This window comes from Salmo salar, chromosome 06 (assembly GCF_965601325.2).
Source record: "Salmo salar chromosome 06, fSalSal1, whole genome shotgun sequence".
Classification (NCBI taxonomy): domain Eukaryota; kingdom Metazoa; phylum Chordata; class Actinopteri; order Salmoniformes; family Salmonidae; genus Salmo; species Salmo salar.
In genome coordinates, this window is record NC_138296.1 from 16817048 (window position 1) to 16844308 (window position 27261).

General features: G+C 42.9%; 1 protein-coding gene across 4 annotated transcripts in view; it reads right to left on the bottom strand.

The window, feature by feature from the left end:
• Window positions 1–4091: 4091 nt before the first annotated feature.
• Window positions 4092–27261, bottom strand: part of LOC106606423 (cytohesin-1) — a 108497-nt gene continuing 85327 nt past the window's right edge. For 3 of the 4 annotated variants that reach the window (XM_045719829.2, XM_045719828.2, XM_045719830.2), the window contains exons 5-13: window positions 27080–27198; window positions 25184–25264; window positions 21667–21779; window positions 19372–19520; window positions 19104–19216; window positions 13491–13569; window positions 11853–11921; window positions 10719–10873; window positions 4092–7866 (exon numbers count right to left, since the gene is read on the bottom strand). In XM_045719829.2, the coding sequence (XP_045575785.1) occupies window positions 7788–7866; window positions 10719–10873; window positions 11853–11921; window positions 13491–13569; window positions 19104–19216; window positions 19372–19520; window positions 21667–21779; window positions 25184–25264; window positions 27080–27198 (957 nt within the window). In that variant the 3' untranslated portion in view covers window positions 4092–7787. The remainder of the gene's footprint in view (window positions 7867–10718; window positions 10874–11852; window positions 11922–13490; window positions 13570–19103; window positions 19217–19371; window positions 19521–21666; window positions 21780–25183; window positions 25265–27079; window positions 27199–27261) is intronic. The other variant, XM_045719827.2, reaches the window with a different exon arrangement.

Below are 27261 nucleotides of genomic sequence, written 5' to 3' on the forward strand. Positions count from 1 at the left end.
AGCTAGCCAGTCCAGGGCCTGTATTCACAAAGCCCCTCAGAGTAGTGCTGATCTAGGATCAGTTTCCTTCTCTTATTCACCACAAATGAAAAGGCAAAAATGAAGCTAGATCAGCACTCTTACTCTGAGATACTTTGTGAATATCCTTTGTATCTCTACTGTAGTATTCTGCAATACACCAGTATCCCTGCACACTGTATATTTGGTACTGCCACTGACCCTGTATACAGCTTCCTCTCTTAGAGATTGAATACTGTACCGTTGGGTAAGTTGAGTATTTCACTGTACTTGTGATTGTGACAAATAAAAGTTGAAACTTGACGTTGTTCTATGTGCCATCCTGACATGAAATGCCTTACATTGTTTATGTATCTATGTTCCCTGCTCCGTATCTTGTGGAGAAAACCAAGGACAGACACAATGGTAAACAAACAGTGCTTCCCAGAAATGTTTCCACAGTGCTGTAAGATATGTGAGTGCCTGAGGTGGAAAACTGGGTAGTAGGATTACAAAAACAAAGAATTCCTTCTCATACTGTACTACCCCCTTTCTCTCTCTCTTTCTCTCTCATTTTCTCTCTCTCCCTCTCATTGTTAGTCTCTCCCTCTGTCATTCTTCTCTCTCTGTGACAACATGCCGTTCATTTCCCATCAGTCACATGGCTTGGTATTTCTCTAAAATGTTATCATCTTTGTTTTATACAGGTCATAAAGAAATGTTAGAGTTGAATTGTGTGAAGACAGTTATGGAAAGCAGTAAACGTTGATGAGCAAACAAAAAGGGCTTTCAAAAGATCCACCTGGCTTGGAACCCTTCCGTTTTGATAAGGGTGTGATAGGGAAAGATGAACACTGTCATTGTTGAATTGACAGTTTACGGTATATCTACCTTGCTAATCAGGAGGGTATTTCCTTAACAGCTATGACATTTTTACATTTGAGTCATTTTAGCAGACAGTCTTATCCAGAGCAACTTACAATTAGTGCATTCAACTACCAATTAGTTGTTGTTTACTTAGAGTCTCCATGCAGCCGTTTTTATCTCAATATCAATTAGTACATTGTTTAGCTTTGGTACTATTTTCACAAGTATGTGGTGAATTTTCTAAACTCTCAGTTCAAAACTCCAAACTGATAATGCAGCCAGTCTTACATTCAAAACCTTCCATTGTGCATTCATTTTGTTTGCAGACATCTTTCACCACACAACCATTGATCAAAAATATACGTTTACTGTGAAATATACCAAGTACATTGGTTAAATCCCCAAAACACAACCTAATGATATCTTCTCAATGTAGTTCTTTTAACAACCAGTTAATCCAAGATAAATATTTTTTTTCTCCCTTTGAATGTAATTTGTACAGAACAGTAAATAACAGTATATTACACTGTTTTCACATTGGGCAGTACACTTCACTTCCCATCAAAATTGACTGGACATCACATTTCCATCATTTCTATCCCATGTGTGGTCACTGAAGACACCTTTCGCAATGTAATCAAATGAAAGAACTTCAAGAAACAGAATATTTAGCAGGCCGTAGTTTGCACCAAGGCTGTCTTCACCATAGGTTCATGCACCTGGGGAAAAATCTTTTGGCATGGCGAAATCCACTTGGCACAGATGTCATTTAAACATCTAGTTTTGATTTACATTTAATTGAGATGTCAAATAATGTGAATTCAAAGAGAAATCAACAACAAAAATTCAGCATGTCATTGGATTTAGGTTAAAAGTTGGATGGGAAAAAAACAATTCCCTTACGTCGATGACTTTTGCAAATCCAATCAGTTTTCCACGTTGATTCAACATCATGAGATTACATTTTTTTGTTTGAATGATGTGGAAACCGTTTTTTTTGCCCATTTGGAGAGGTCTGGATTGAAATCATTGCATGCCTCTGTAAGTGTTGCTTCCATCCCTCTCCTTGCCCCAACCTGGGCTTGAACCAGGGACCCGCTGAACACAACAACTGCCTCCCACGAAGCACTGTTACCTATCGCTCTACAAAAGCTATGGCCCTTGCAGAGCAAGGGAAACAACTACTTCAAGGTCTCAGAGCGAGTGGCATCGCAGATTGAAACGCTACTAGCGCGCACTGCTAACTAGCTAGCCATTTCACAGCGGTTACACCTCATCCATGGCCTAATGGCAACCATACAGTTGCGGCCAAATATATTGGCACCCTTGCACTTTTCTTAAATAATTCCCTATTTCTTCTAAAGTAAGTTTGGTTCTCCACACCTTGTTATTGGATTTTCAACACTGCAAAAACAATGTTATTTTTCTAACCTCAAATTTATTTTTGATTCAAAAAAATATATAATGACAAATGGCATGGACAAAATTATTGGCACCCCAGAGCTAGTACTTAGTTGCACAGCCTTTGGCCAAGATAACTGCAGACAAATTCTCCTTGTAGCCATCATTGAGCTTGCTGCACCTTTCTACTGACAATTTGGCTCACTTTTCAGCAGCGAACTGCTTTAATGTTTTAATGTTAGAGGGATGGCCTCCACCAACTGCTGTTTTCAGCTCTTGCCATAGTTTATGGATGTGATTCAGATCTTAACTTTTCATTGCCTACTCCAGAACAGTCTAGCGTTTCTTCTTGAACCATTCCAGGGTGCTTTTGATGTGTGTTTGTGGTTGTTGTCCTGCTGGAAGATCCAGAACCTTTAACAGATGCAGTTTTTGGACGTTAATAGTTATTTTTTTCAATAAAAATGGTACAAAAGAAACAAAAATAGCTTCTTAGCAAATAGAAATTACTGAAGCACGAATTTTGCTAGGACTGTCTGGGAGTGGTCTGAGTGGTCTAATTGGACGAGCCTAATGGGAGGAACCTGAAAACAAGCTGTTATTGGCAGAGAGGTTTGAAACTCTCTTTGTTATTGGTCTATGTCACCAGGCAGTCCAACAATCCATCTCACCAAAACAGGCTGAAATTTCAGTTGGTCTTTTCAAACGGCTCTTATACTAAAACAGCATTAGCATAATTTTCACAATTTCACAGTATTTTTTCAACATCATAGTATAGAAATATATATAAAACAGGGAAATCATGTTTTTGACTGCACTGGTACAGAAAGGAGCATACCTCTCCACACCCATGAGCAAAACTATATTTGTCTAAATTTAAGGATGTTTTTTTTGTATTTTTCTTTAAATAAAAGGTTAGTATGCCCATAAAAGCTGTATGGGAGATAATACATGGGGCATTTAGGTATCCAGTGCTTTTGCAGGATTCAAGCAGAAAATATATACGTAGATATATTTTGGGGGCAGTTAAAATAAGGGTATTTTACTAGAGTTCCACATAATGCAATGTTTGTATTGAATCTGCAACATATGACATGCAGCTTGTACCTGAATAGTCTGCTTTTCCTACTTGGAGACAACCAGTGTTTTTGTTAGTTTGTAGTGCTGTTTTCTACATTCTACCATCACAATGCCATTAATTCACTGCTGTTTCCAGCAGCCACCATTCCATTGCAAAGAGTAATTTCTATTGATTCAGTTTCAATTTCCAGGCACCATTTAATATGATACACATTCACTTGTAAATATTGATATTTCTCAGTCAGTCTGTGCCAGTGTAACAGCTATGAATGTTAGCTTATGAAAATAATAGGCTCAAGGACAATTGAGCTAAAGGAAGTAATGATGACAAAACAGTTTGAAGTATTCTGCTGTTCTCCAGCTACTGTTCGTTATTTAGTCATGGACCAATAGGCTTCATAGGTGAGGTAATAGGCTGCCTCTATGTGAAGTTATGACAGTATGACTTATTGTTCCACTCTCTCCTCTACAGCACATGAACTGATAGTGTGCTGCCCTCTGGTGGGTCTGTTCAATAAGAGCCAAACCCGGAGCAAAAATCAAAGTCTGTCCAATGCCCTTGGTTTTGTTCAGATTAAGAACAAGGCCTTAAAACGAAAACGTAATAATTATAATGCAAAAAAAAAGTTAAACAAGTGATTGTTGTATGAGCTATTATTAAAGACAAACATTTGATATTTTGAATGAATTGACAAGATTGCAGTCCATAATGGCCATCTAGTATACACTCAGTCAGTCAGCCGTAGTGACAAGTTGGTCTTTACTTTATTTCAGCTTTTGATTACATGGCAATGATAGAAACCTCAAATCAAACACTATGAAACAAAAAGAAAAATGGCTAATAATAACATCATATTGCTACATTAAAACTCCAAAATAACATGGAAAAACAGATATATCCACTATACATTTAAGTATAAGTATATACAACCTTGATAAATAACCAGTAACCAAATTCTGTCTAGATGAATGATTGTTTTATTTACTGTTTCCTTGTCATCTCTATAAGCAGTCTGCTGAGACGAGGCTAGGATAAACTAATCAGGGAAACAGGGCTATGTGCTATGGAAGCAGATTATTGGCAAAAAAACAATATTGAAATAAAACTAATACTGATGACTAATTTGTCAATATCAATGGTTCTTTATTTTTGGCATGAATTTGCCTCCATAAATGAGGAAAAACATGAATAACAGATAGCCAGGCACTGATCACAGAGTAGAGAAGGTTTTATGCACAAATAAAGCTGCATTTGCTGGATGCAATTGTGATGCCATGTACGATTCCGCTTTAAAAACAAATAATGTATACCAAAGCTGACTTAAGAGGTCTTGCACTGGGAGAGTAGTTCACCACTATGGAGCGTAGTGGTACATTCTTGATCAGAGTAGTTCACCACTATGGAGCGTAGTGGTACATTCCTGATCAGAGTAGTTCACCACTATGGAGCGTAGTGGTACATTCCTGATCAGAGTAGGTCACCACTATGGAGCGTAGTGGTACATTCCTGATCAGAGTAGTTCACCACTATGGAGCGTAGTGGTACATTCCTGATCAGAGTAGTTCACCACTATGGAGCGTAGTGGTACATTCCTGATCAGAGTAGTTCACCACTATGGAGCGTAGTGGTACATTCCTGATCAGAGTAGTTCACCACTATGGAGCGTAGTGGTACATTCCTGATCAGAGTAGTTCCACCACTATGGAGCGTAGTGGTACATTCCTGATCAGAGTAGTTCACCACTATGGAGCGTAGTGGTACATTCCTGATCAGAGTAGTTCACCACTATGGAGCGTAGTGGTACATTCCTGATCAGAGTAGTTCACCACTATGGAGCGTAGTGGTACATTCCTGATCAGAGTAGTTCCACCACTATGAAGCGTAGTGGTACATTCCTGATCAGAGTAGTTCCACCACTATGGAGCGTAGTGGTACATTCCTGATCAGAGTAGTTCCACCACTATGAAGCGTAGTGGTACATTCCTGATCAGGGTAGTTCCACCACTATGAAGCGTAGTGGTACATTCCTGATCAGAGTAGTTCCACCACTATGGAGCGTAGTGGCACATTCCTGATCAACAGCTGTGTTTTGTCTCAAATCCAATCCAACAAACATTCCAGGGTGTTCCAATTCCAGGAACGGACAGTCCACTGCCCAGGCTTGGTTTGTCTTACAGGTATTATTACTGTATTCCTGGGCGTTGTTTTGTCTTACAGGTATTATTACTGTATTCCTGGGCGTTGTTTTGTCTTACAGGTATTATTACTGTATTCCTGGGCGTTGTTTGTCTTACAGGTATTATTACTGTATTCCTGGGCGTTGTTTGTCTTACAGGTATTATTACTGTATTCCTGGGCGTTGTTTGTCTTACAGGTATTATTACTGTATTCCTGGGCGTTGTTTGTCTTACGGGTATTATTACTGTATTCCTAGTACAGTAAAGGATGCAACAGCTCGTACAGTAAAGGATGCAACAGCTATTTGAAATTGAGAGAGCTATTCCAATGCTTTAGGATGGTGAGTGTGGGTTGAAGAAGGTGAAACCTGGATTGTTCTAGCATTTTATACTGTATCTACAAATAAGGAAGGACATTTAAGAGTGCTCCTATAGGATAAAAAGATAGGTGAGGGCATCTTTGTTGCATTTAAGAGGTAAAAATAACCAGCTCCACTTAGAAAGATTGTCTTTGTGAATTAGCTAACCAGCAGCATGACAGGACACATTTCATTGGGAGTGTCAGGTAGACAATGACAATGAATAGGAAATAGGATATAGGGAAAGGGGGATACCTAGTCAGTTGTACACCATAAAATGTTATTATTGTTAAATGATCTTGTGTGAATGTTACAGTTAGCGAGATATAGGAGAGGAAAAAAGAGATGAGTGGAAGACAAGGAAAGAGAGAAGAAAAGAGAGAGAGGACAGAATAGAGGGATGGGGCAGATGAGGACAATAGTTTCCAGACACCCCAAATCTCTGTGAGCCCCTGAGTTGCGCCCCGTACTGACTGACAGACACACAGACACTCTCTCCGACAGACTCTCTAGTCCCCTGAATGGACCTCCAAGTCCAACAGGAAATGAAGAGCGATAGCTGAGCCCTAGCCCATAATCCCACACTAAGACCATGTGCAAACCACTCATCAGGGTAGTGTTCTTTAGGGCACACAACAGAAAACGTTTTGCAATGGGAAACCAAAATGAACACATCTTATTGGACAAGTCAAAGTAGTCCCCACCTGTTTCAGTCCCCGTTCTTCCGTTTCGGTGCCTAATGAACACGACACTGTGTTTAACAACCGTGTTTTGAAGTGTGTTTTTACAACAAAGTTAGCACCTATAAACTGCTGTCAAACAACTGGGGATACATATGAACAACAAAGAGTCAGGGGCAAACAGCTATGGAGGAATACAACTGTCAAAGTTCAATTATTGTCACCGATTATGTGCATATAAACGGCAAATGAAATGGCAAACATGTTCATTTAATGATGTTAATTTTAAAAACTCATTGTAAATGAACTCTTCCTTCAGTTACTGAGTGACAGTTTGGACAGAGTCTAAGTTTATCCTGATACAGACCGATCCAGAGCCAAGTAACAATCTCCTGAGAGGCAACTTTGACAGAAAGACTTCAAAAAAGTTTATTCTCGTTTCCAAAAAATCGTCGGTTGGCAATATAACCCATTCCCACTCAGTCTTTCTAAAAACATTATCAAAAACTAAAACTGAAACCCAAAAGCTGAAGATTCTGAGGGAAATATATACAGTAGTAAGCTTTACAAACACACGTTGCCCATCATATTAACACATACAGAAAAGCATCTCACCTTTCTTTTTGAAAGCTAGTAAGAATATTTTGGTTGGGATGCCACAACTCCATCAGACCTGCTGAGTTTAGATGAGGTGTGTGTGTGTGTGTGTGTGTGTGTGTGTGTGTGTGTGTGTGTGTGTGTGTGTGTGTGTGTGTGTGTGTGTGTGTGTGTGTATGACTTCAGTGTACGACATTGGTGTGTGTGACAATATGGGTGTGTGTGCACATGTCTTTTTGAGGGAGGGGATCCATTTTACCCAGAAAGCGATAGACCCCTTCCTCCCAAAATACACACAGCAAAGAGTTGAGAGAGAGATGGAGAGCATTCAGACACAGAGACAGCAGCAGGGGGAAGAGGAGCAGGGGGAAGAGGAGGAGGGGGAGGCTTTGGCTCCTGGTTCTGAAAAAAAACTCAGCTACCCAGCATGCACCCTGTCCTGTTGGTCAGCCTGTAGAATCCCAAAGCTAGAGCCTATCCCAGAGAAATGCTGACCGAGGCCAGAGGCCCCAGCCCCCAGTCTGCAGCCCCAACTCCATCCCCAGGCCTGAAAACATAAGTCTCAGGGTCTCAGCAGGATGGGTCCAAACTCTCTCAACGAGGGGAAGAGGAGGAGTCCTGAGCAGCTCTAGTGTCTCTTCATGGAGGAGACCTTCTTCTTGCGGGTGGCCAGCATCTCATAGAAGGGATCCCTGCTGATGGCAGCTCTGTGAGGGTGGGGGTAGAAGGGGGGTAGTCAGTACACTCCCCTGGTGGGATAACCTCATTTACACTGTAAATATAATCTGGGGTGCCTTGCAATTTCCCAGGTTCCTAGTTTATTATCAATGGTGTATGGTGGAACGGAACAAAGGTCAAAAGGAAGCTACGAGTATCTTTGGATTACACATCAAATTAAGAGAGATAACAGAGTAACACTTTCTTTGAATAGTATCTAAATTAGGGCTTTGTAACCGATCCATAACAAAATCACAACCTATCCATAAACCATCCATAACAAAATCACAACCCATCCATAACCCATCCACAACCCATCCATAACAATATCACAACCCATCCATAACCCATCCATAACAATATCACAACCCATCCATAACCCATCCATAACAAAAATCACAACCCATCCATAACCCATTCATAACAAAATCACAACCCATCCATAACCCATCCATAACAAAATCACAACCTATCCATAAACCATCCATAACAATATCACAACCCATCCATAACCCATCCATAACAAAATCACAACCCATCCATAACCCATCCATAACCCATCCATAACAAAATCACAACCCATCCATAACAAAATCACAACCATCCATAACAAAATCACAACCATCCATAACAAAATCACAACACATCCATAACAAAATCACAACCCATCCATAACAAAATCACAACCCATCCATAACAAAATCACAACCCATCCATAACAAAATCACAACCCATCCACAACCCATCCATAACAAAATCACAACCCATCCATAACCCATCCATAACAAAACACAACCCATCCATAAACCATCCATAACAAAATCACAACCCATCCATAACAAAATCACAACCCATCCATAACCCATCCATAACAAAATCACAACCCATCCATAACCTATCCATAACAAAATCACAACCCATCTATAACAAAATCACAACCCATCCATAACCCATCCATAACCCATCCATAACAAAATCACAACCCATCCATAACCTATCCATAACAAAATCACCACCCATCTATAACAAAATCACAACCCATCCATAACCCATCCATAACCCATCCATAACAAAATCACAACCCATCCATAACCTATCCATAACAAAATCACAACCCATCTATAACAAAATCACAACCCATCCATAACCCATCCATAACCCATCCACAACAAAAATCACAACCCATCCATAACCCATCCATAACAAAATCACAACCCATCCACAACCCATCCATAACAAAATCACAACCCATCCATAACCCATCCATAACAAAATCACAACCCATCCATAACCCATCCATAACAAAATCACAACCCATCCACAACCCATCCATATCAAAATCACAACCCATCCATAACAAAATCACAACCCATCCATAACCCATCCATAACAAAATCACAACCCATCCACAACACATCCATAACAAAATCACAACCCATCCACAACACATCCATAACAAAATAACAACCCATCCACAACAAAATCACAACCCATCCATAACCCATCCATAACAAAATCACAACCCATCCACAACCCATCCATAACAAAATCACAACCCATCCATAACCCATCCATAACAAAATCACAACCCATCCATAACCCATCCATAACAAAATCACAACCCATCCACAACCCATCCATATCAAAATCACAACCCATCCATAACAAAATCACAACCCATCCATAACCCATCCATAACAAAATCACAACACATCCATAACAAAATCACAACCCATCCACAACACATCCATAACAAAATAACAACCCATCCACAACCCATCATAACAAAATCACAACCCATCCATAAACCATCCATAACAAAATACAACCCATCCATAACCCATCCATAACAAAATCACAACCCATCCACAACCCATCCATAACAAAATCACAACCCATCCATAACAAAATCACAACCCATCCATAACCCATCCATAACCCATCCACAACCCATCCATAACAAAATCACAACCCATCCATAACAAAATCACAACCCATCCATAACCCATCCATAACCCATCCATAACAAAATCACAACCCATCCATAACCTATCCATAACAAAATCACAACCCATCTATAACAAAATCACAACCCATCCATAACCCATCCATAACCCATCCATAACAAAATCACAACCCATCCATAACCCATCCATAACAAAATCACAACCCATCCATAACCCATCCATAACAAAATCACAACCCATCCATAACCCATCCATAACAAAATCACCACCCATCCATAACCCATCCATAACAAAATACAACCCATCCATAACAAAATCACAACCCATCCATAACCCATCCATAACCCATCTATAACAAAATCACAACCCATCCATAACAAAATCACAACCCATCCATAACCCATCCATAACCCATTCATAACAAAATCACAACCCATCCATAACCCATCCATAACAAAACCACAACCCATTCATAACAAAATCACAACCCATCCATAACAAAATCACAACCCATCCACAACAAAATCACAACCCATCCATAACAAAATCACAACCCATCCACAACCCATCCATAACAAAATTACAACCCATCCATAACCCATTCATAACAAAATCACAACCCATCCATAACAAAATCACAACCCATCCATAACCCATTCACAACAAATTCACAACCCATCCATAAACCATCCATAACTAAATCACAACCCATCCATAACCCATTCATAACTAAATCACAACCCATCCATAAACCATCCATAACTAAATCACAACCCATCCATAACTAAATCACAACCCATCCATAACCCATCCATAACAAAATCACAACCTATCCATAAACCATTCATAACTTGTTGATAAGCAGTACTACTGACTTGATGCTGTTCATCCACTCATCCTTCTCCTCGGTGGTGGGAGCAGAGATCCTGTAGAAGGTGTGGTTCCCCTCCACCACTCTGCCGTCCGCCTCCGTCTTACAGGCCTTGATCACCTGGTCCTTGTTCTCTGGGATGAAGAGCTCAAAGCAGTTCTACGCAGAGGAGAGGAGAATCAATCTTAAATTGTATTTTCTTGATTCCTCAGGTCCTCCCTCCTCATCTTCTCTAAACACATTGGAGCAGAAGATCTAAGGTTCCTCCAATCGTCTCTTCGCCTCCAAAACGTTTTGAGAATGAGGCAAGGAGAGAGAATGTGAGGAATGCCACAACTGTATCAGAACTGCTGAGTTTAATAAGGTGTGTGTGTTCCTGCAGGCGCGTGTGTTTAATCAAGGAAGTACAATTGAGATGAACCCAAGCTGTGTTATGTGCTGTTCCACACTACCACCAGGGGGAGACAACGTCTAGTCTGAGACATTACTGAACTATAATCTCCCCTTTCTGCCGAAGTGTGCACTTGTTCACTTCCCTTCATGGATTTGGAAGGAAATTACTGCAATATGGAAACTCCCTCTAGCCCATGTTTACACCAATCCAATGCTGTCCAATTTATGAGGAGTAGTGAACGGGTGCACACTTCAGGAGGAAGGAGATTACTGGATGGATCAGTCCAGAATCAGTTTGTCATATCTTGCAGATCTCAGAAGTGAACTCATGTCAATATTTGTCCATGTCACACATCATTGGCTGTGTTGATCAGCTATATGCCTCAATCCCAAATGAATGGGAGGTGAAATAATGGTCTTATTTCCTGATCATATTAAGATCAAGAAATTTGACGGTGTGCTTTTATCTCCCGTGTGTGTGTGTATGCGTTTTTTTTTACTATCCTTGTGGGGACCAGAAGTCCTCACAAGGATAGTAAAACAAGGAACATTTTGCCAGTCCCCACAAGAAAAAAATTACTATTTTAGGCTGAGAGGTTAGGTTTAGGGTTACAATTAGGGTTAAGGTCAGGGGTTAGGGAAAATAGGATTTTGAATGGGAATCAATTGTTTGGTCCCCAAAGGAGAGTAAAACAAATGTGTGTGTTATGTGGTCGAACCAGCAAAGGGTGCAGTGTGTGCTTACAGGCTTCTTGTCCTCCACCTCCCGGATGCTGAGGTTCTCCAGTGGAATGATCCCTCTGGGCTCTTTGTCCTACAGGACAGAAACATGGAAGTTAAGATGAATCTGTTAAGAGGACAGAAACATGGAAGTTAAGATGAACCTGTTAAGGACTGCTGTGGGACATGGCTTAAAATACAGACAGCAAAATGTGGTGGTTATTAAAGGGATATTACACTACAAAATGTGGCGGTTACTAAAGGGATATTACACTACAAAATGTGGTGGTTATTAAAGGGATATTATATTTCAAAATGTGGTGGTTATTAAAGGGATATTACACTACAAAATGTGGCGGATACTAAAGGGATATTACACTACAAAATGTGGCGGATACTAAAGGGATATTACACTACAAAATGTGGTGTTACTAAAGGGATATTACACTACAAAATGTGGTGTTACTAAAGGGACTTTACACTACAAAATGTGGCATTACTAAAGGGATATTACACTACAAAATGTGGTGTTACTAAAGGGATTTTACACTACAAAATGTGGTGTTACTAAAGGGATATTACACTACAAAATGTGGTGTTACTAAAGAGATATTACACTACAAAATGTGGTGGTTACTAAAGGGATATTACACTACAAAATGTGGTGGTTACTAAAGGGATATTACACTACAAAATGTGGCGTTACTAAAGGGATATTACACTACAAAATGTGGTGGTTACTAAAGGGATATTACACTACAAAATGTGGCGTTACTAAAGGGATATTACACTACAAAATGTGGCGGTTACTAAAGGGATATTACACTACAAAATGTGGCGTTACTAAAGGGATATTACACTACAAAATGTGGTGGTTACTAAAGGGATATTACACTACAAAATGTGGTGGTTAGTAAAGGGATATTAAACTACAAAATGTGGCGTTACTAAAGAGATATTACACTACAAAATGTGGTGGTTACTAAAGGGATATTACACTACAAAATGTGGCGGTTACTAAAGGGATATTACACTACAAAATGTGGCGTTACTAAAGGGATATTACACTACAAAATGTGGTGGTTACTAAAGGGATATTACACTACAAAATGTGGTGGTTACTAAAGGGATATTACACTACAAAATGTAGCGTTACTAAAGGGATATTACACTATATTATATTTTATTGTGAATGGAATATACCTGTTAATGACATTACTCTGAATAATTATTTTACATTTACATAGTCATTTAACAGACACTCTTATCCAGACCAGGTTTTATTTATTTATTTATTTACAGGAGGGTTACAGGAGCAATTAGGGTTAAGAGCCTTGCTCAAGGGCACATCATCAGATTTTTCACCTAGTCGGCTCGGGGATTCAAACCAGCAACCTTTCGGTTACTGGCCCAACGTTCTTAACCGCTAGGCTACCTGCCACCAATGAATACACAGTAGAGCAGTGAACAAGTACACAAACAGAACAGGTGTGACAATGTGTTGTAACTTGCAACTGTAATATCCATCATAATAGCCATGTATGTATGTGTGCCTGTTGCAGACATTTAAGATATATTGAATTGAACATGATAACTGATGGCTCCAGTTCCAGTCCAGTACTTACAGTGGTGTACTCAAAGTAATACAGACAGTTGTACTTACAGTGGTGTACTCAAAGTAATACAGACAGTTGTCCGTGAGAATGAACCATCTTCTCTTCCAGGTCTTGACGCGTCCCCCTGAGGAATAGAGAGACGGTGTTAGCCAGACTCAGGGGGGAGAGAGAGAAAGAGAGGGATGGGCACCGGACAGCGGAGGGCAGAGCAGCAGACAGGCAGACAGACAGACGCATGGATAGACAGACAGGCAGATAACAGGTATAGAACTACAACTCCCATCTCCCTACATTCCCCATCAAGCACCGTACCATGCTCCTCCGGCAACCCACACATAGCATCTAGACTACCAGTTATTCTACTCTACATGAGAGAGAAGCATGAGATTACAGAGAAGTTCTGTTGACTAAACTGGGCTTTGATAAGACCAAGGAATTCTGTAATCGCCTTTTTACACCATTGTGCCGACCTGTTGGCTCCGATATGTTCTTTTCACATTTTCCTTTCAGAACGGTTCCAGCAACTATGGTGGATGCATAACCGGGCCAGCTCAGTACAGCTTGGTTCGGCTCGGCTCTGTAGTGAAAAGCCCTTAGCCTTATAGATTAGACAGAGCAGTATATCATGTTTAATACTGTCTGAAACCTGAGTGCTCATTTTAACTGTCCTACCTCTCCTCCGTAGGTCCTCAGTATAGCTGACTCAGGACTTACAGTCTCTCAGAGTAGACAACTTCTAAAGAAGATCAATAGCTGGGATATAAAACCAAACACTTGTTAAAGTTTAGACCTCCAAGAGTTAATGAGATCCTACTATGGGGAATGTGAAATAGTACTACTAACAATTGTCTCAAATCCTTTGCCTCTTTCACACCCGGCGGGGCGTCTCTGGTTAACTCAGCTGCTCAGTGATCTGTGGCAGACCCCCGACCCCACCGCCACTCCCACTTCCTGTTAGGGAGAAACCTGACCACAGCAGCAGATGGCAGCTAGCTCACGCTGGGAGGAAGAGATGCCGATAAACAGCGTCAGGGGGGGCAGGAAACTGGAGCTAGCCTGGAGCTATGCTAGTAGGCTACTCACTCTATGGGCATCTCTGGCTGGAACTTCCTGTTTTAACTAGTAAAGGGCAAGTCGTTAAATACACTATGGAAGATTAGTTGCTAATGTCATGTCACAGAGTTTTGTCTTGAATATTGGCCCAATTCACAGAGATATGATATAAACACCAGTCAATGTATTGTCTGAAGACACCTTTCTGTCCAATTAGGTCATTTCTGGACAATATTTCTGTTCATTTAAGGGACCCCTTTTGCCTCCTCTAAGTCTAAATACCCTCCATCAAAACTAAATGGAATGGATACAACGTGTACATGGACACACACCTACATGCTCCAGGAGAAAACACGATATATACCATTTTTGATTAAAGACAAATCAACACGATGACATAAATGCATGTCTGGCTGTTCTATGTCTGGCTGTTCTATGTCTGGCTGTTCTATGTCTGGCTGTTCTATGTCTGGCTGTTCTATGTCTGGCTGTTCTATGTCCGGCTGTTCTATGTCCGGCTGTTCTATGTCTGGCTGTTCTATGTCTGGCCCTACTGAAAGTGCCAAGGTAGTTGAGCTGTTACACCACCACCAATGTTAGTATGAAGACACTAAGAAAACCCATCTACCAAGACAGAAGAGCAGTGTTGTGGACACCATCTAACAGAAGAGCAGTGTTGTGGACACCATCTAACAGAAGAGCAGTGTTGTGGACACCATCTAACAGAAGAGCAGTGTTGTGGACACCATCTAACAGAAGAGCAGTGTTGTGGACACCATCTAACAGAAGAGCAGTGTTGTGGACACCATCTAACAGAAGAGCAGTGTTGTGGACACCATCTAACATAAGTGTTGATCACAACAGGCCAGAAAAGACACACTTCTATTGATCATATAGCTGCGATGCTAATGTATATGATCACCTATCACACTACAAAGGTCATGAGAGGGCACTTAAACACTCACCGTCCCGATATTCACATACCAGCACACTTCTTAGTATGAAACAATGGAGGCTGCTGATGGGAGGAAGGCTCATAATAATGTCTGGAACGGAGCCAATGGAATGGCATCAAACACATGGAAACCATGGAAACCAAATGTTTGATGTATTTGATACCATTCCACCGATTCCGCTCCAGCCATTAACATGAGCCCGTCCTCCCCAATTAAGGTGCCACCAACCTCCTGTGGTATTGGGCAGGTATTCTAAGTAGTGGGCTAGTATGGACATTGGAACATGACCACAAACACGTTCTCCTTGCCGCCATTTTGTCACTGTGTTATCGTCATCTTGTCCTCGGAACGTGACATATGAATGTTGAAATGACACTTGACAGACAGAGTCATGTAGAGACAAATGGCAGAATCTCACAGCTGATGATATGACAGTTGATTGGCTTGGAGGAGAATGTGAGTGATTGATGATTGGTTGACCACTTCAGTTCCTGTCAGTCACTCAGAGAGCGAGGACCCTGGCAAAAAAATGTCCCAGACAAGGCGGCTTTGCCCGAGGAGATTTTTGTTGGGCGGTGCCGGCAGGTCAGGGGGGTGCCGGGCTGGGGAGGAGTGGAGGAGGAGCGATCGCCCATGGACAGGGGGGTCAGAACAGTGAAGGTTAGGAGGGACCTGGGTCATGTTTAATAATGAGAGAATGTTTTGAAATGGAGTGAAACAGTGAGGTACTGTAACAGCTGAATTTGTTCAATAAGAAAGCAGATTTTTGTTTTGCAATGCTGTGGCCCCACTGAACATGACCCAGGATATTTTCAGCACTAGTCTCTCTCGACCACCAGCTTCAAGTCAGATAAAATAGATTTTATAATTGTATCATACTGTGATTAACAGGGGAAACTTGGTTGTCAAAATTCCTTTTAAATTGATGAGGAAGACCTCAGGATTTACATGACAAGTAAAATGTGCTTTCCTTGGTCCTATGTGATGATTCAATCTCTATTACTAAACACACTAGCTAGAATGTAGCCTATATTCTAAACACTAATCATATAGTGCACTTTTGCATTGTTCCATAGATAGCACCCAGTCCCCACTCCCCTCCTAAACACACATCCCCCATTCTCCATTCTCCCCACACCCACCTCACTGCAGTCCAGTCCAGCACCACACCAGACCAGACCTGGGATCACTGTAGTTGTTTTCTTTCAAATACTTTGAGTGTTCGAGTGATCCTGCCTGGAGGGTTTTGCACTTTTGGTTCCATTGTGCCAGGTGCCAGGCAAGCTCAATCAAGCGCTGCTGAAGTATTTGGAAGAAAACAAATGTTATTTGAACCCATGTCTGCACCAGGCCAAAGCCAGACCGGGCCAAAGCCAGACCAAAGCCAGACCAGGCCAAAGCCAGACCAGACCAAAGCCAGACCAGACCAAAGCCAGACCATCCCCCTTCAGGTCCATTAACAGCATGATGGAGAGAGCAGAGCTGGAGCCAGTTGGTGTAGCTGCAGTATTCCCCTCATATGATCCCATTAAAGAGTTAACAACAGCAGACATTGTTCTTGTCAGCCAGAACTTCTGAGAAGGAGAGTTCTAACATGATTTAATATTCACAATCTAAAATGCTGGTCAATTTTCAATAGGTTCCTAAATGGTAGCCAATTGGTTGCTAATTCAAAACTACTTAGATTCGTAGATCTGTCTTCAAACCCTTTGTCGTGCTCTCTCTAGAAAGAGGAATACTGCAGCCCGCCAAAACACGGAGACTGAAAAGGTAAATCACCACAGCATAACAGAGAGGTCAAACTCTTCACTACGGCGGTCACAAAACAGAATGGCCACCATGTTGTTCCCCGAGCGGCCTAACCAGGCAAAGCACCTAGCAACCGCCCGGCGACCAATACAGAGAGAGAGAGAAGCACGTGGACAAACCACCAGCTCAATGGAAGACCAACAAACATACAAACATACAATTAATACTAGATTCAGTCGATGATGGCGGAACAAGGAAACCCAACAGCAACAAAATCCACAAATAACAAACAAAAATCGTTCAAAGCGTAGAACGGAAATAAATGAAGGAGAACGGAAGCAATGGCGGACCACCGAAAGCACCGGAGAGCTGAGAAGATGGACTAGTTTTTGGGAAGAGCAGATGTACATACCTCCTGAGGAAAGACAACAGCCAAAATCATGGAGCAAACAAACAAACGAGGAAGAAAAAGAAAACAAAAATCAAATTAAATATAAAAAAATCATAGCACCACTTCTTGCTCATCTGATTGGAGGAGTGGCTCGATGCACTGGTTTACAATGTTGGCACTAGGAGGAACAGGCCTTCGAAAAGGCATTTTGATATTTAGTCAATTCATCAGGTTACATGGTTATATTATCAGATTTGATGAAAACTGATCAGTCTTATTTAGATTAATGATGGCTAATGATGGCTATTTCTCAATATAAAGCTCTGGGTTAAGAGGAGTTATCCTGCAGTACATTAACAACCACCAGATGGGGCTTCTGCTCACCCCAAATCATTTGAGTTCAGTGCATTGTTACACTGGTGCCAACTTGTGTAAAGCAACACATTGCACAGCACCTCCTCTAGGGTCCCAGTTCTTTCAGGCCAATTATTTCATCTTCCACCCAAATTAGTAGAACCTGAACGTCAATATTCACAGTTATGTATCACTGGAGTGTGATTGGAGACTTCTTCATGTTACTGGAAGGGTGGGAAAGACACACTGATTAAGGGTTTCAATTCAAGTTCAGGGTCCTGTTCATTAGGCACCAAATGGGAGAAAACGGAACGAAACAGCGAGGCACTACCTGGACTTGTCATGTTCATTTTCCGTTGCAAAACATTTTGTGCCTAATGAACATGGCCCAGATCATTGTGAATTTATATCAGAGTCATTGTGAATTCATCCAAACAGAGATCCACTGGGAAGCAGACAGGGTGGAGAAATAGGAAGTCCCTACGTCTCAGATAGATCACAGGACATAATGTGGTTCTCTTTGCTGGAAGACTGATCATTGGGATGTCCTGTAAGAGTCATTGTAACATTAGAGGGGAAGGAAGCGTTGTCGTCGTGTGTTCACTGGTTTATACTCCACTGTGCAGGTTGTCCCTCTATGTACAGGATGTGCATCTGTCCGTCTGTCTGTGTATCATGTGTAGGTATGAGTGTGTGTACGTGTATGTGTGAGTGAGTGTATGACTATGCCTAGTCGTGCATTATTGAAAGCCCTCCACATGTGGTCGTCTGATCTCAGGGCCTCATCCATAATGCATTGGGGGTGGGCAGGGGCCCCTCAAATACTGTATATGGACTGAACACACAATCACACTTCGTCTCACACACACCACACACACACACACACACACACACACACACACACACACACAGTCTGAGATGGGCCCATTGGTCAGTATGTAGACCTCTGTTTCAGTCTGATAGAATCCATCACACCTTCCTTACCATGGTAGACAGTCATAAACACAGTCATCGATGGGCACAGCAATATTGGTGAGGATTGGAGAGATTACAGACCTTTGGGATTTCTAACTGTACAACAGTTATTTCAACATTAGTTCAATGCTTCAACGTTATTTAAATGTTCTTAAGGTTATTTTAGCGTCTGGTCCCACTCACCCAGTTTAAGCAGCCAGCCCTCCCGGTCTGGGTTAAAGAAGGTGTGTGTGAGATCGTTCCCGTCGTCCTCAGGGATTTTGAAGGGCTCGTTCTTAATGCTGTCATACAGGTTCTATGGGGAGGAGAGAATAACACTTAGACTTGAGGACAGAGAGATGGAGAGGAAGGTAGAGGACCCCTGGGGCAGGGGATCTGATGGGATCAGGAGTGAGATGGAGGGATGGACAGAGAGATGGAGAGGCCTCGTTGATGTCTCTGTTCACACACCCTGAGCAGGTCCTCTGGAAGGTCTCCTCCATCGTTGATTCCTCTGTTCATAGAGATGAAGCGCTCCACCGCTGGCTTGTCCTTCACGTTGGGGTTGTGGAGGCTGGTGTTCAGCATGATGATGGCAAATGACAGGATGTAACAGGTGTCTGGAGAAAAACACACACACACACACACACACACACACACACACACACACACACACACACACACACACACACACACACACACACACACACACACACACACACACACACACACACAAGTATTCAGGCACACATTTGCAATTTGGGACTCCAACATTGTCATACAGATAGATGCCTGGACAGTCCCAGAAACAAAAGGTACTGTCTCCATTACAACCAAAACACTGTTATTGGACACTTGAATATAGGAGTGGATTTGTATTTTTTCACCACACAGCCGACACACAATTTATACCGTAGTGATTGATGGTCAGCTGCAGTGCAAATATAAAGTGATACCACGACAACGTCTGACAAGATTCTCCGGGACGATAGGATCAAAAATATAAATGACTGGAGCTTAAAGGACAGGGGACTAGATTCAGACAGAGAGACAGAGACCATGTTAAGGAACAGAGTGAGGTGGACCGGCATGAAAGAGTGTGTTGGTCGCTAAGTGTGTGTGTGTCGCTCAGTTTGTGTGTGTGTTGCTAAGTGTGTGTGTCGCTCAGTGTGTGTGTGTGTGTCGCTCACTGTCTGTGTGTGTGTGTGTCGCTCAGTGTGTGTATCACTTGGTGTGTGTGTGTGTCGCTAAGTGTGTGTGTGTGTCGCTCAGTGTGTGTGTGTGTGTGTGTGTGTGTGTGTGTGTGTGTGTGTGTGTGTGTGTGTGTGTGTGTGTGTGTGTTGCTCAGTGTGTTTGTGTGTCGCTCAGTGTGTGTGTCACTCAGTGTGTGTGTGTGTGTGTGTGTGTGTGTCGCTCAGTGTGTGTGTGTCTCTCTGTGTGTGTGTGTGTGTGTGTGTGTGTGTGTGTGTGTGTGTGTGAGAGAGTAAGTGCCTTTGTGCATGCATGTGTGTATCTGTGTGCAGTGTGTACATACATGTGTGTGTGGTGTGTGCATGTGTGCGTGTGTGTGTGTGTGTGTGTGTGTGTGTGTGTGTGTGTGTGTGTGTGTGTGTGTGTGTAAGCAGGCGTGTGCAGAGAGACAATGTGGTCAGAGGCTGGCTGACACAGCCGTAGCACTTTCCATTATCTGTCCTGTTTGTCTCAGAGAGAGAAGACCATGAATTATTCACATCCATCTGCATCCATGTAACAAGCAGCCGTCTGTCATGGACATAATGTCCCTGTGAACACACCAAACACCCTTCCAGTAAACACCGCACCAGGCCTGGGTTCACATACCCCACCAGGCCTGGGTTCACACACCGCACCAGGCCTGGGTTCACACACCACACCAGGCCTGGGTTCACACACCGCACCAGGCCTGGGTTCACACACCGCACCAGGCCTGGGTTCACACACCGCACCAGGCCTGGGTTCACACACCGCACCAGGCCTGGGTTCACACACCGCACCAGGCCTGGGTTCACACACCGCACCAGGCCTGGGTTCACACACACAGCACCAGGCCTGGGTTCACATTCTATTAGAAATCTTTCAAATACTTTTAGTGTTTGCTTTTGTCTGTCTAGAGTACCAGGTGGGAGGGGTTTGGAGTATTGGGACTATTCTATTGGTCCATAAAGCCAGGCAAGCTCAATCAAGCGCAGATTAAGTATTTTAAATGACTTTGAATAGTATTTGAACCCAGGTCTGCGCTTCACCATGCCTGCTAAATACAGCAGGAATAATACTCCTACAATGGCATTCTATTGTACCTGCACACTGGAGAATGACACCTTCCTCTTTGAAAAGTGGATCAGTGAACACAGACATGTTGGAGTGGGATACCCTATAACAGGTATACAGTAACTCCAGATATAACAAATATCCACTCATACCGTATATCCACTCATACCGTATATCCACTCATACTGTATACCCACTCATACCGTATATCCACTCATACCGTATATCCACTCATACCGTATATCCACTCATACCGTATATCCACTCATACCGTATATCCACTCATACTGTATATCCCCTCTCCGCTTCACCCTCGGTAGAAAATTCAAATTGTGGGTCAGAAAGCAAAACCCCTGGTTTAACCCTTCAATTGCCCATCACCATGACAGGTGGTAACCCTAGCTCTAACTATGCTTTAGTGTAAATCGCGTTGACCCTTCACTACATGCCTGGTACTGAGGTCCAAGCCTGTGGTCCTACCTGTGGACTGGAAGACGCCAGGGTTGCACTGGCAGTATCTCTGGGCGAAAGCCTCCATCATGCGGTCGATCTTCTGGGCCTCGCCAGGCAGCCGGAAGCTCCACAGGAACTGTCTGTCAGGGGAGGAGAAAGAGAGGTCCGTCAGCAAAACCATCTATCAACTACTAACTTTGGCTAAATACCAAATGGCACTCTATTTCCTACATAGTGCACTTCTTTTGACCAGTAGGTTGATACACATATCTAGATGACTAAAAGCCTTTGTTATCTACTGATGAGGGTGTGAAAGTGGGACCATTGTTTCTCATGTAAAGTAAGTAAGCCTTGTCTGAGCCAGAACAACTCCTGTTTGCTTTATCTAACTTAGTGAAATGCACTGACGAAGTCGCTTTATCTAACTTAGTGAAATGCACTGACTGGAAGTTGCTTTATCTAACTTAGTGAAATGCACTGACTGGAAGTCACTTTATCTAACTTAATGAAATGCACTGACTGGAAGTCGCTTTATCTAACTTAATGAAATGCACTGACTGGAAGTCACTTTATCTAACTTAGTGAAATGCACTGACTGGAAGTCGCTTTATCTAACTTAGTGAAATGCACTGACTGGAAGTCGCTTTATCTAACTTGTGAAATGCACTGACTGGAAGTCGCTTTATCTAACTTAGTGAAATGCACTGACTGGAAGTCGCTTTATCTAACTTAGTGAAATGCACTGACTGGAAGTCGCTTTATCTAACTTAGTGAAATGCACTGACTGGAAGTCGCTTTATCTAACTTAGTGAAATGCACTGACTGGAAGTCGCTTTATCTAACTTAGTGAAATGCACTGACTGGAAGTCGCTTTATCTAACTTGTGAAATGCACTGACTGGAAGTCGCTTTATCTAACTTGTGAAATGCACTGACTGGAAGTCGCTTTATCTAACTTAGTGAAATGCACTGACTGGAAGTCGCTTTATCTAACTTGTGAAATGCACTGACTGGAAGTCGCTTTATCTAACTTAGTGAAATGCACTGACTGGAAGTCGCTTTATCTAACTTAGTGAAATGCACTGACTGGAAGTCACTTTATCTAACTTAGTGAAATGCACTGACTGGAAGTCGCTATGGTTAAGAGTTTCTGCTAAATGACCAAGATGTAAACGGTCAAAAGTATTGCACTCTATAGGGAATTCGGCTGCTAACTTGTTGGTCCAGTGATACACAAGTCTACTTCTTGTTTCTGTAGTGAGGCAGCTTGATGTACAAGTACACACCCTAGACAGGAGGACAGTCTATCTCCTGTTTCTGTACGGGTGGTGCCAGAATAACAACCTATCCCTCAACGTAACCAAGACAAAGGAGATGATTGTGGACTACAGGAAAAGGAGCACCGAGCACATCTACATTCTCATCGACGGGGCTGTAGTGGAGCAGGTTGAGAGCTTCAAATTCCTTGGTGTCCACATCACCAACAAACTAGAATGGTCCAAGCACACCAAGACAGTCGTGAAGAGGGCACGACAAAGCCTATTCCCCTTCAGGAAACTAAAAAGATTTTGCATGGGTCCTGAGATCCTCAAAAGGTTCTACAGCTGCAACATCGAGAGCATCCTGACTGGTTACATCACTGCCTGGTACGGCAATTGCTCAGCCTCTGACTGCAAGGTACTACAGAGGGTAGTGCGTACGGCCCAGTACATCACTGGGGCTAAGCTTCCTGCCATCCAGGACCTCTACACCAGTTGGTGTCAGAGGAAGTCCCTAAAAATTGTCAAAGACCCCAGCCACCCCAGTCATAGACTGTTCTCTCTACTACCGCATGGCAAGCGGTACTGGAGTGCCAAGTCTAGGACAAAAAGGCTTCTCAACAGTTTTTACCCCCAAGCCATAAGACTCCTGAACAGGTAATCAAAGGGCTACCTGGACTATATGCATTGTGTGCCCCCCCCCCCCCCCCAACCCCTCTTTTACGCTGCTGCTACTCTCTGTTTATCATATATGCATAGTCACTTTAACTATACATTCATGTACATATGTACATACTACCTCAATTGGCCCGACCAACCAGTGCTCCAGCACATTGGCTAACCTGGCTATGTGCATTGTGTCCCGCCACCCACCACCCGCCAACCCCTCTTTACGCTACTGCTACTCTCTGTTCATCATATATGCATAGTCACTTTAACCATATCTACATGTACATACTACCTCAATCAGCCTGACTAACCGGTGTCTGTATATAGCCTCGCTACTGTTTTTCACTGTCTTTTTACTGCTGTTTTTATTTCTTTACTTACCTATTGTTCACCTAATACCTTTTTTGCACTATTGGTTAGAGCCTGTAAGTAAGCATTTCACTGTAAGGTCTACACCTGTTGTATTCGGCGCACGTGACAAATAAACTTTGATTTGATTTGTAGAGTGAAGCAGTCTGATGTACAGGATGGTAGTCTATATCCTGTTTCTGTAGTAAGGCTGTTTGATGTACAGGTACACCTCCTAGACAGGATGCTAGTCTATATCCTGTTTCTGTAGTAAGGCTGTTTGATGTACAGGTACACCTCCTAGACAGGATACAAGTCTATCTCAAGACCTCAAGTGTGTGCTGTGGTATTGTGAATATTGTCATTCGTAAAAAACATATTGTCCCTATAGGAGCTGTGCCTGTGTGAGATGATTTAATGGAAGAGAGAGATATAAACTGATTAAAGGTTTGGCAGTGACACAATAACCCAAATATCTAATGATTAATAGCAACGTTAGGTAACTACAGGACAATGCTATATCAGGAGGATAATGACAACGTTAGGTAACTATAGGACAATGCTATATCAGGAGGATAATGACAACGTTAGGTAACTACAGGACAATGTTATATCAGGAGGATAATGACAACGTTAGGTAACTATAGGACAACGTTATATCAGGAGGATAATGACAACGTTAGGTAACTATAGGACAATGCTATATCAGGAGGATAATGACAACGTTAGGTAACTATAGGACAATGCTATATCAGGAGGATAATGACAATGTTAGGTAACTATAGGACAATGCTATATCAGGAGGATAATGACAACGTTAGGTAACTATAGGACAATGCTATATCAGGAGGATAATGACAACGTTAGGTAACTATAGGACAATGCTATATCAGGAGGATAATGACAATGTTAGGTAACTATAGGACAATGCTATATCAGGAGGATAATGACAACGTTAGGTAACTATAGGACAATGCTATATCAAGAGGATAATGACAATGTTAGGTAACTATAGGACAATGCTATATCAGGAGGATAATGACAACGTTAGGTAACTATAGGACAATGCTATATCAGGAGGATAATGACAATGTTAGGTAACTATAGGACAATGCTATATCAGGAAGAGGTTGTGATAGAAGTCTGTGCTTTGGCTCTCTGGAGAGTCAGAGACGTTTTAAGTGTGTGTGTGTGTATGTGCGTGTGATTTGTAGGAGCAATTTGTACGGGGTGGGGGGTGGTTATAAAGCCCCACTGGGAGGCTCTTACCTCAGGGCCTGGACCAGGTTCAGGTCGGTGAATTCATGGAGCTCCACAAAGTCATGGAGGACCTGGAGGTTGAACTCATCTCTATTGGGAAAATAACAGAATAAGTTTAGTAATGATTTTCTGAAATCATTGTTCAATTATTTGAGTGTAGAGACACAGACACAAAAATGACAAATACACAGACATTTAGACACACAGCCAGACACACAAATGCACGTACACACACACGCATGTATATGCTCACACAATCAATAAAAACTGGGGGAGGGACACACACACACACACACACACACACACACACACACACACACACACACACACACACACACACACACACACACACACACACACACACACACACACACACACACACACACACAAGGTGACACCTCTATCATGACATCACTCTTCTTGACATCTGTGGCCTTTGGAGTTAGTGATACTCCCCCTGAGATAGACAGCAGGCCTCCCAGGACCTATCCCTGACAGCCCTGGGGGATTCCTGACCAATCAGGGAGAGCACACACACAGTCTGCCCCTCCCCCACTGGAATCAGAAATCTCTTTATACCAATTGGACAGAGCAGAGCATCCATGACGATATCTGGGTGGTGTTCATGCCCTAATGAACACAACTCAGCTCTCCATTTCCTGGTCTGGCTTGTCGACTAGCCGACCACACCCAGGCTGTAGCACTATAAGGTAGGCAATGCACCCAGGGTAATAACACACACAACGCACAGCCATTGGGTGTTGCCTGTTATATGGCTTTGAATTAATCTAAAAGATGGTATTTCTTCAGGAGAGACTCAACTTTTACAGTTTTTTCAGCTTCAGCCAACATTCCAGGAATTTTAGGTACTTAACATTATTTAGAATGGATGAAGTGGAAATAAAGTCAGACGGACTGTGAAGGAATCAACGTCTCTGTTTTGAGGTCTGAGGGTCTAGATGTGGATCTAATAAAGGCTGTTGGGGGACAAGGGCCATTGGGGGAAAAAGGGCGTTGGGGGGAAAAGGGCGTTGGGGGGAAAAGGGCGTTGGGGGGAAAAGGGCGTTGGGGGGAAAAGGGCGTTGGGGGGAAAAAGGGCGTTGGGGGGAAAAAGGGCGTTGGGGGGAAAAGGGCGTTGGGGGGAAAAAGGGCGTTGGGGGGAAAAAGGGCGTTGGGGGGAAAAAGGGCGTTGGGGGGAAAAGGGCGTTGGGGGGAAAAGGGCGTTGGGGGGAAAAGGGCGTTGGGGGGAAAAGGGCGTTGGGGGAAAAGGGCGTTGGGGGGAAAAGGGCGTTGGGGGAAAAAGGGCGTTGGGGGAAAAAGGGCGTTGGGGGGAAAAGGGCGTTGGGGGAAAAAGGGCGTTGGGGGGAAAAGGGCATTGGGGGAAAAAGGGCGTTGGGGGGAAAAGGGCGTTGGGGGGAAAAGGGCGTTGGGGGGAAAAGGGCGTAGGGGGGGAAAGGGGATGTGCCTGACCTGACAGAGGAAAGGATGTGATCTGGAAATGGGACATCTTTGACAGGAAGGAAGTGACATCCTTCTGAACCACACAACACACACAGAAACACAAACATGACAAACACACACACACCCCCCTCACCTCCCCCTGACACAACCACATAGAGATGTAGCATGCATCTCCCCCCCCCCTCACCTCCCCCTGACACAACCACATAGAGATGTAGCATGCATCTCCCCCCCTCACCTCCCCCTGACACAACCACATAGAGCTGTAGCATGCATCTCCCCCCCCCCCTCACCTCCCCCTGACACAACCACATAGAGATGTAGCATGCATCTCCCCCCCTCACCTCCCCCTGACACAACCACATAGAGACGTAGCATGCATCTCCCCCCCTCCCCCTGACACAACCACATAGAGACGTAGCATGCATCTTGCCCCCCACTGACCTCTCCCCAAGGTAGTCTCCGATGGCTGTCTTGTTTAGCCCCTCCCCCTTGTACAGGAACTGGGCGATGTCATCGCTGGTGTGCTTAAGCAGGTCGTTCTCAATCAGGAACTTAATTCCCTGAGAAAAAACAACATACATCCCGTGTCAGACCCTCGTTACAACGGGGACGTTCCAGGTCGT